The following is a 10,851-nucleotide window of genomic DNA, read 5'->3' on the forward strand; positions in this document are numbered from 1 at the left end:
ACTTGTACTCTACTTTATAAGGTTAGATGTGGGGATATCTGGTGGGCATATTCCACAGCTCTTAGCACTGCAGTAACTTGAGTTACTCTATGGCTAGGGACAGACATTACACATAAACCAGTTTAAGTGATCAGAAAGTGGTTTAAACCTGTAAAAGAACAGATATTCAGTGCATATAAACCAGTTTGAGAATGGCTGAAACCAGGTTGAGATAAACCTGGTTGAATGTAGTATCAAATTTAACTGATTTGGCTCAATCCAGTTTATGCAAAGTCTGCTCCAGACCCCTTTCTGGTTTGAATTAAATCAGACTCTCCCAGCATCCTCTCTGGGCTGGGCTGGGTGGAGCTCTTTGCTCCACAGCAGGGCTGGCCCCTCTCCTCTGCTCCCTGGCTGCAGCTCTGGCAGAGACTTGTAGGCACAGCAGGGCCTGCCTGGTTTCCCTGTGCCCCGCCCCCCTGCTTAAACAGAGATCTCTTCCTTTTCTCTCCCACAGCACAGACTGTATGCTAGCTTATGCTGTGTAAGGCAGATAGGACAGTTTCTGCTTAGGGCTTTTTTGGAGGCAATCAACAACTCAGATGGTAATATCCCTGCATCCCTTCTTCAGAAAAGACAGACAAGGTTCTTTGGGTAAATCTGATATCTTTTATTAGACCAACTAAGTAGTTGGAAAAAAAATTCATAGCAAGCTTTTGAGTTTAAAAACCCTTCATCAGGCTGAGGAAGCATTTGCAGTTGGTGTGTGCTCTTCCTGGATGGAATGAATAGTAAAGAAGCCAGAGGCTGGTATGCATTTTCCTTTGGAAAAATCTGTTTAAGAAGAGCTTGCAATGAACGAGGCTTTGTTTTCTGATGGGGTGTTAAATGCTGATAACAGAGCTGATAAATGCTCTGTTATCAAGTGGAGGGAGGGAGGGGACCCCTCCCTAATCAGAGCATACTGCCAGGACCTGGCCACACACCCCTCACCTCAGCCCTTTGCAAGGGAAGAGAGGGCTGCTCTAGCACCCCCCGGCTTCTAGCCTAAGCCACTGGAATGTCTATCTGGTTATAAAAATGATTTAGCCTTTCCAGGTTAGACTAACCTGCAAAGATTGAACCAATTCAGGCTCAGGCTTTTTGAATGCCTGTCCCTAGCCTAAGACTCCAATCCTTTTTTTTAAGTATGAGCCTCATGCAGTGGAGAGATTGCACCTGATCTACTTCCTCTTCTGTTTTCCATGTGTCCTAGGCCATTTGGCCTTCCTTCTTGTGACTATAACATCCTTATGACAAAGATTTACATACAACAATAATATTAAGACAAATTTATATTTTAAAAATCTTTTAATGACATTTGTCAGCTGGCAGTCAGCAAACTGTGACCAGTCAGTTCCATAGGAGCTATCAATATGTGCCCTGTGGGTCACCAAAGTACTAATGTTCCAGAACTTCCACTGGGTTCAACAGAAAAATGATCAACCACATTAAAATGGTTTGGATTCTTTTTTCATCAAATGATTATTAACTTTTTATTTCTGGGGTTGTTTGTCTTGAGAGCAATTAGTTTTACTCCTGTATCATTTTCCTGAATTCCAGCCACTTTTGTTTGCAGGCAGGTTAGAGTTTAGTTTTTTGAATTCCCTTAGCAAATAAAACAGTATTTGATTGCCTGTCTTTGGTATCTCACAAATGTATAATAAATAGAGAAATTGAATTGTACTTTATCATTACTTTTTCTTTTTCAGCATTCTGTGAAGAGGGATGCAGATATGGTGGGACATGTGTGGCACCGAACAAGTGTTCCTGCCCTTCTGGATTCACAGGAAGTCATTGCGAGAAAGGTAAAGTAAGAAATATGATGCCTTGAAGAGGCAATTGCTGCTTCCCATTGGTTTACATTCTGGGTGTTTTTCTCCTCAGTGAATTGTGTATACGTTGATTATTTAGGTAACTGATTTTTTCTACCAGAAAAATATTTTCTATTTCCCATGGAAAATTAAAAAAAAAAAATCAGTGCACTGCCTGCCACTGTTTCTAGTGGACATCTTTAGTGCTAATTAGAGATAAAGCCAACTGAATTAAATTGCCCCCACCTGTCATTTCTGGTGTCACTTGAAGGTGACCTTCTGATTTTCCACAATCTGTTCCATAGATAAGATCTAAATTTAGAATGTGTGTTTCTTGGTTAAATTGTCATTAATTCCACTCTCTGTTTAACCTGTTGTGCTCTTAGGCTTTGCTGTGAACTTCACTGAAGTCACCATCACTATCAGATTTTAAACTATATGAGGGTATCTCAAATGAATCTGGTTCAGTTAATTTTAACATTTTCCCTAATGTTTTTTTTTAAAGCTATTTGGCACCTGTTGTATTTGCTGCAGTTCGGTGAGACCATCTCTTTGAAAATATCTTTCAAGGAGAGACAGATTTGGAAGCATACGATCAGCACTTGGTGTCTGTGATAACATCAAGTGACCCTAAATGTCAGGGAAGGACTATAATGTCCCTAATCTTTATGCCAGGCCATTGCTGAGTGCCAACACGCATGCCATTGTTTTACATCCCAATCAAATGGTAGGTAGCAATTTCAGTATTGCAGGGACTGGTGCTTCTATTGCCTCCTACTGGCTTGACTCATGCAGGCCACCCAAAATAGAGCACCCACACCAGCCAAAACTGCCTGAGTTTACACCTGGCTAAAGGATTTTGTGGTTCCACACTACACTCATCAGTGTTTTTTGTGCAACATCCATAATTTGTTCTGAAATGTATAGGTTGCAAACTAAAGTACCTATACACGGAACAAAGATGATGGTATTTACCTCTTTTTGTTAAAGAGATATTTTTAATTATAATAAGAGAAGAAAAGAGGCAGTAATCCAGAGGTTTGCAATGTAGGCTACATTGATTTAGCTAAGTAAAATGCTTTGTACTCTGAATGAGATGAGATGAACCAGATTTTGTGACCCTTCTGTTTCTTTTTGGCCGGTTCATGTGCCACATATAGAGTGTAAATTTGTTTTATCCAAAAAGCTATGGATTTGTTCACTATAAAGAGGTTCCCAAATGGATTTATAGCTGGTATGGCCAGGTGCTACATTGTTCTCCCACACCACATGACAGAGGAGGTTAGTAGAAAAGAAGCTGTAATGCAGTCTGTTGAGCTGTGCACTATGCTCAGCCAGCAGACAACCTTTTTGGGACTGCTGTCAGCAGGGCATATTTGAGCAATCCCTAAGCAGCTTTGATTTGTATCTCAGCTCAGGTCAGGCAGAGAATCAAGAAAACTGTATCTGTCTCCTTGATATGATGGTCCCTGAGTCATTTGTCACAGCTGAGAACCTGGTTCATTTGTCCTATTAATAATGAAAGGAAAGAGAAGCCATAGGGATATGTAAAATGCTTTGTCCAGACTATTAAATCAAGGCTTTGTATTTTAGTTTGCTGTGCATTTATTATAGCTGTTTGTTACTTCAAACTAAGTCACTGCTAGTTGTACACTCAGTAACAAACTCTTCTTACTTGGTCTTCTCAGCTGAAGGAAACCTAATAGTTGATGCAGGCTGCATGCAGTTCTTTTGGGATATAATTGGCTACATTTTGTTAAAAAAACCAACCAACCCAGGATGTACACTTGATGCAAATATTTATTGTACAAGCAACCTTTGATAATTAGCATGCTGGTTCTGTCTAATAAATGGTTGTATTGCTTTAACACCAAATAGTTTAAGTTCCATTGCTAAGTAATTATTTATCTGATTTTGGGAGTTAGCTGTCATAATGGGTAAATTATATTTTTGAAGCATATATTCAAGCCACTTTCTGTCGGACCATTAGGAATTCCTTTAGTTATTAGTTCCTTATGTTGTGTCTACAGTTCTGTAAGTAAAGATGACCACAGCTCCTGCTTATAGTCATTATTTGTACTTTTTTATTTGAGATTTCCATTGATTTGGGAATCAATTATAAGTTAGCATTTGTTGATACGGTTCTGCACCTGTGCTAATGGACAATACAGGAAATGTCACAGGGTTCATAGGAAAGCAATGGTTCTGGGTTGGCTTTTAGGTTATTCTAAGTCCTTTTCTGTCACTAGAAGGTCTTAGGATTTTTTCCTTAGTAGATGGCTCCAATGGGACTTCAGTGACTTTAGCACTGGGTCCTCAGATTTTACAAAGGTGTGGTTTCTTGGCACAGCTAGAAAGGGCTGTACCCACCACTCTTGAAACCTGTACTTTTCAGCTCTGTTGTGTTTACCTATATAAAATAAGGAAAAGCAGAGAAAGCATGGCAATGACAAGATCCCCATTGCATAATTTGAGCATGGTTATTTTAAAGTAAATTAAATGTCAGACGGAAGTTAGCTTTCTGTGGGCACTGTCTATCTGACTGTGAGGTAGGAAAGAGAAGTTCTTTGCTTTGGATATATATAGGATGTGTCATTGGGCTTCTGAGTAAAGTTGACTAAATAATGGCAGAAGTTTATAAACCTTAGATATAAGCTTAAATTGAAGAATGAACTGGAGCTCTGTATGTGGGAAATGATAGCATGCATCTGTGGTGTATAGGGCCTGATTTTAGAAACAGCCTCCCACATTGCAACAGCTGCATTCTGGATACGCTTAATAACACTTACATATCACTAGCTGACAGCAAGAACACTAGGTATAAGTAATAATAACTTCACTCCAAAATGTGTGACTAGAAACATTACAAATACACAATGGAAAGCTGTGTTGAGGTCCTTTTATTAAATAGGCCCTCAATACTCAATCCCTAAACCTAGAGAAAGTAATGTATTTACTTACAAGACAGTTAAAGGGAAAAGCGTTAGTTTAATATGCATGGTTTTTTTACCCTCCCTGCAGTTTGTTGCTTCATGATGTAGAGGAAAATTAAGGGATTCAAATAACATAGTTCTTTTCAGTTGTCAGTTTTGCTAAAAATAGACATCTCTTTTAGACTTTAACATATGGTAGTATTGTCTCCATGACTGTCCATGTCATATTGTCCAAAGAGAATCAAATGATGGGATGTTACTTTAAATCAAAGCTTAAATGTTCATAGTGAAATCTTGTTCTACGGAAGCTCATTGCAAACTGATGCATATCTGAAGTAAAATGAAGTGTTTAAGTAATGTATTCTATTCTCCTGCATCTGAAGATGTCCTTCAAACCGACAACACAGCAGTCCCTTATACATTATTCGTGAGCTAAGAAAACTTCACATTGGTTACAATTATTGTGACCCAAATTGGCTTCAACATTGAGAAAAATGTAAAATGAACTAGCAATTACAATTCCCCCTGAGCAGCAGGTGTCTGTTTTTTAACATGAATAGTCTGTAATATATCCATATAGGTTTCCCAGTGATGCTCAAATGCTAGGATTTATGTTGATAATTTACTTAGGTTTAAAAGTGAAATTAATATGGGCATTTAAGGCAAATGCATAATTCAGCTTGCTGGTAAAAAGAAAAAAAACCCCATTGTTTGGAGCTTTTCCCTGAATTAAGGAAACATTAAAATCCAGTTGTGGGACTGCTTCCTACCTTGCAGCTAAAATGAACGTGCAGATTAATATGGAAGAATATTGCCAGGTATTTTTTCCCTAGTGCTTGTGTTTGGGTTTTTTTGGTGTAGGACAGCTGATTGTTTATAATGCTCCCTTAAAAGTCATAATAGAAACTAATGAAATCTGTTTTCCCCTTTTTATGTTTAGCAGCTACTGCATCTTTCTGTATTTAGGGTAGAGAGTAGGGCTGTGAGAAATTTCGGCAGCCGTTGCATTTCAGAGGTGTTTTGAGCTATTCTGGAACCAAAAATACCTAATCTGAATCGAAACAGAACGCTCAGAAACATCTCCAAAAGGAAAAAAGGCATCTGAAATGTTTTGGCAATGTTCAGAAAATTTTGGAGTTTCATAGCTGGGCTTGCAGGGAAACAGCTGTACGCTGCTGCCCTGCCATGTGACTCGGCTCCACAGGGAGCAGAGATCTGGGGCAGCTCAGGGCGGACAGCAGTGTCGAGGAGAGCCCTGGTGCAGATCTCTGCTCCCTGCAGAGCCAGGTCGCACAGCAGGACAGTGCTGGTCCATGCCATGCGACCTGGCTTCACGGAGCAGAGATCCACACCAGGGTCTCCTTGATGCCACTGCTCACCCCACTGCTCATCCCACGTTGCCGGGGCAGTGGGGAGTGGGCAGCGGCAGTGGCGAGGAGACTCCCAGCATGGATCTCTGCTCCCTGTGGAGCCAGGTTGTGTGGCAGAACAGTGCTGGTCCCTGCCTGGCTTCGCAGGGAAAAGAGATCTGGGGCTGCATGGGGTGGGCACTGGTGGTGAGGAGACCCTGGCATGGATCTCTACTCCTTGTGGAGCCAGGTTGTGCAGCAGGGGAGATCCCTGCTGTACGACCTGGCTCTGCAGGAAGCAGAGTTCTGCGCTGGGGTCTCCTTGCCACCACTGTCCACCCCATGCAGCCCCACATCACCAGGGCAGTGCAGGGGAGACAAGCAGTGGCAAGGAGACCCCCAGCACAGATCTCTGCACCCTGCAGAGCCAAGTCATGCAGCAGGGACCAGCAGGCTTGCTCGCCACTCTGCCCTGCTTACCTGCCCCACGACCCGGCATGACAGGGATCAGAGATCCACGTGGGGGGTCTCCTCACTTGCACAGAGGGCACCAGCCCTTCCCCTCCCCCAGACAAGCCACCCATTGTCCATCCTGCTACCTGCTGGGGCCCTGCAGCCCCTGGCCCCAAGCTCTGCCCAGCTGGGTAGGACTGTGTGAAGCTTGTAGCCCATTCGAAACAGATTCAGAGGAGATTCAGCAGAAACGAAACAGGATAGTGATCCGAAACACCAATATGAATCACTGTCCTCCGAAATGGCCAAATCCGAAACCGCATCAAAACACAGCTGTTTTGCACAGCCCTAGCAGAAATTAAATGTAATGGTTATTTTTGTCTTCTATCAAAGGTTACAGTAGATGATCTACATGGTGATTAGTATTTATGATCATACAGAACACTTAAGCTGTGTCTGCAGCAGAAAGGTTTGCCAACAAAACTTTTGTTGGCTTACTGTTGCTGACATTGCTGTCCTGCCATTCCACGTATACACTTGGCTTCTTCAACCAGCGTGTGTGCTTGTGTTGGCCTATGTCACATTGGATGCCTATAGATGTGCTCATTCATATTCTACTTAAAACACTCTAGCATTGCCTCACCGTCAGGTGTGTCAAGCCCCTGTGCATTTCAAAGTGGCTGCCTGGGCACTGCTTTAGATAAAGCATCCCACATCCATTTTGAAATGCGCAGACTTAATACAAGTGATGGTGAGCCACTTTAATTAGAGTAGCTGTCCTGGAATTGCTGTAATTAAAACACCCCTCCCCCCTCCGCACATCAGAGCATGTGCATAGGCAACCAATGCAACATGGATCCTATTATCACCTATAAAATCTGAGGACACAAAGCCTTGTGAAATTATTTTGCTGTGTATTCTGGGATGCTGGTGCAGTGTGTATGTATGTGAATATGTATGTGATTCCATCCAACAATATTTTGTGCATTCCCTAATTGTTGTACTTTTTTTAAAATCTCACAATTCCTTGTGCCCATTTTTCCTCCACAATCACATATCCTGCATAGATCAGCAGATTTCTGTTTTATTGGAAAGCTGCCCAATTCTTCTGTATTTGTGGAACTTTAGAGCTGTAGACAGGTCAGGGAAGTGAGGACCCTCCACCTCTTTTGTTTGAAGTTGAGCTACTGGGTAAAGAGGAATGCAAAATTGATGGAGCCAGAAGGACAAAAAAGGGGAATATGACTCTGCAGCACAATGAAGGTACTCTCCATAGAGGAGTCCTCATTTGCAGCTCCTGCTACCAAAATATTTCTGTATTTTTGTGTGTTCATCTGGTTCATAGGAGGCAACTACAGAGCTTATCTCACTCTGTTGATGGCTTTTATTTAATAGCTAGTGCAGTGGAATGCAGTTAGCACAAACTGCACTCCACTTTAAAGCTTCATGTGTAGGCAGGAAGGAAGCAGGCCCCTCAAGTCCTACAGCACTGGGAGCAAAGACTCTGTCATGGGCCAATGGTCTGAGCACTTTCAAACTCTCTTTAGCACTGAATGCACAGTACATGAGTCTGCTATCAACTGAGTCAAGCAACTGCCTGTTAAGGAGAAACTAGATGAGCATCCTACATTGGAAGAAACCTTCACCACTATCAACCAGATAAAAATCAACAAAGCCTCTGGAACTGATGGAATTGCACCTGAAGCCCTGAAATATGGTGGTCCTGCCCTACACTCCAAACACCATGAACTCTTTATAGCCTGCTGCGAGGAGGTGAAAATTCCATGAGATCTGCATGACACTGTAATCATCACCCTGTAGAAGAATAAATATGACAAGTCGGATTGTTCCAACTACTGAGGGATCACCCTTCTGTCCATCGCCGGGAAGATTCTAGCTTGAATCCTCCTCAACAGGCTGGTGGCTTCCATAGCAGAAGAGGTCCTCCCAGAGAGCCAGTGTGGCACAATATATATGGTATTTGTGCTCAGACCAATACAGGAAAAGTGTGGGAACAGAACAAGGGGCTGTACAGCACTTCTATCAACCTTACTAAAGCATTGGACTCCATAAGCTGAATTGGCTTCTTGAAGATTCTTGAGAAGCTTGGATACTCACCTAAGTTCCTCACCATGGTCAGACAACTCCGTAACAGTCAGTGTGGACAAGTCAAGTACAACAGCAACCTCTTGGGTCCCTTCCTGATCTCTAAGTGAGTTAAGCAAGGCTCTGTATTCTCCCCTACTTCGTTCACCATTTTCTTTGCCATGATGCTGCAGCAAGCATTGGACAATCTTGAGGAAGGTGTTTACATCTCTTCCAGGCAGATAGAAATCTCTTCAACCTCAGACAGCTACAGGCTCACACAAACAGCTTGCAAACAGATGATTGTGCCCTGCTGGCCCACACCCAACATGATCTGTAGCACATGACCACTTGCTTTGTTACTGTAGCAGAACTCTTGGGACTTACCATTAGCCTGAGGAAGATAGAAGTTCTTCATCAGCCAGCTCCACACCAAGCACATGTGCCACCAAAGATGACTATTGAAGGAACTGAGCTAAATCCTGTCAAGCAGTTCACCTACCTATGGAGTGTCATCTTGTTTGATGCCATGATCAACAAGGAGGTAGACAACAAGCTCCCAAAAGCTAGCAGTGCCTTTGGCAGACTCTACAAGCAAGTCTGGAATAGTTGCAGCCTGCAGGCACAGACCAAAGTCTGTCCATAGCTGTTGTTATCTCTACCCTACTGTACAGTGCTGAGTCATGGGTCTTATATTGCCACCATGTACCCCTCCTTGAATGCTTTCATCAGTGCTGCCTCTGCACTATTCTCAAGATCTGTTGGCAGAATTGTCACCAACATGGAGGTGCTACAAAGAGCCAATACTATCAGCATTGAGGTGATTTTCCTGCAGACTCAGCTGCGGTGGGTAGGCCACATGGCCCGGATGGATGACAACCTCCTATCAAAAGCCATGCTGTATGGGGAATTGATGATGGGAAAATACCGTGACAGAAGGGTTCCATGGAGGCGCTTCAAGGACACACTGAAGAGGGCCTTTTCTGCCTGTGGTATTGACCACAAACTGTGGGAAACACAGCTGCAGATTGGGGTGCCTGGAAACTCCAAATCCAAAAGGCAACAGCCTTCTCTGAATATCATCACAGAGCCAGCATCCAGGAGAAGAAGAGTAGGAGGAAAGATACACCCTTATCTAGCAGCAATCAGCCATACGTGTGTATCCATTGCAGCAGGATTTACCTCTCTGCATTTGAACTCTTTAGTCACCAGCTAACCTGCAACCGGTGTGGGCAGTTACCTTCTAACATCTTTGTCTACAAAGAAACTCCAAGAAGTGAAGAAGCAGAGGACGTAAAATAATTACTGTAGGTTCTACAGAAATCGCTGCTTTTTATTCTTTGGTATTATGGATATGCTCAAGTGGACTTTTTAAAACTAGTATTTAGAGGTATGTCTTTATATTGCCAGCAGAGCATGAATTTGGGTCCTTGAATATTTCATATTCATCAAAGAGTAAATAGAAAAAGTTCTTAAAATAAATAAGAAGAAATAGTTTAAGTACATCAGAAGCAGAATATACTTGTGGGAAAATTACTGGGTAATCCAAAACTCTGATGAGATGAAGGAACAATTTCCAGACTAAGGGCATACCAATGAAGCTAACTTTACAACATAAGATGCTGAGAAAATAACTACCGAGAATTACTCATTACAAGCACTAAAGATGAAATTAACTGAAACAGCAAGATATTACCGTAACCAGGTGCTATATTCATAGATTGTAAGGCTAGAAGGGACCTCAGAAGATCATTGGGTCCAGCCCCTTGTGCCAAGCAGGAAAGATAACTGGGGATCAGGTGACCCCAGAAACCCCATATAGTTGCAGTGTAGCTCCTAAGTTGCATGCTGCTAATATGCTGCATGTCTTCTACCAGAGGGTATCAAATCTTTTACAAAGGTACTAGGAGTGATCCTTGGGGTTACAGATGAGTAAGCCTTATATAAGGATAGAGTGAAATGATTGAAATGGTGAAAATTGACTTAGAAAACATAAAACAATCATGAGGTGACAGGGATGGCTAACCAACATGTTTTCTGCAAAGACAAATTGTGATTCTCTAATTCAGGATTGGCCAACCTTTGACACATGCAACACATGGTGTGGACAGCTTATGTGGGTGGCACACAACAGATCAGGGGAATGGACAGGGAGCCTGTGCACAGAGACAGAGTAGGGCAAGGAGGGAGCAAAAACAG

The 10,851-nt window shown here is 42.4% G+C and overlaps 1 protein-coding gene across 1 annotated transcript in view; it reads left to right on the plus strand.

The window, feature by feature from the left end:
• Nucleotides 1-10,851, plus strand: part of NELL1 (neural EGFL like 1) — a 665,093-nt gene that overhangs the window by 530,870 nt on the left and 123,372 nt on the right. The window contains exon 15 of the mRNA XM_019519959.1: nt 1,731-1,826. Within this exon, the coding sequence (XP_019375504.1) occupies nt 1,731-1,826 (96 nt within the window). The remainder of the gene's footprint in view (nt 1-1,730; nt 1,827-10,851) is intronic.

This window comes from Gavialis gangeticus, unplaced genomic scaffold, assembly GCF_001723915.1.
Source record: "Gavialis gangeticus isolate Ggan-Ray unplaced genomic scaffold, GavGan_comp1, whole genome shotgun sequence".
In the NCBI taxonomy this organism is placed as follows: Eukaryota; Metazoa; Chordata; order Crocodylia; family Gavialidae; genus Gavialis; species Gavialis gangeticus.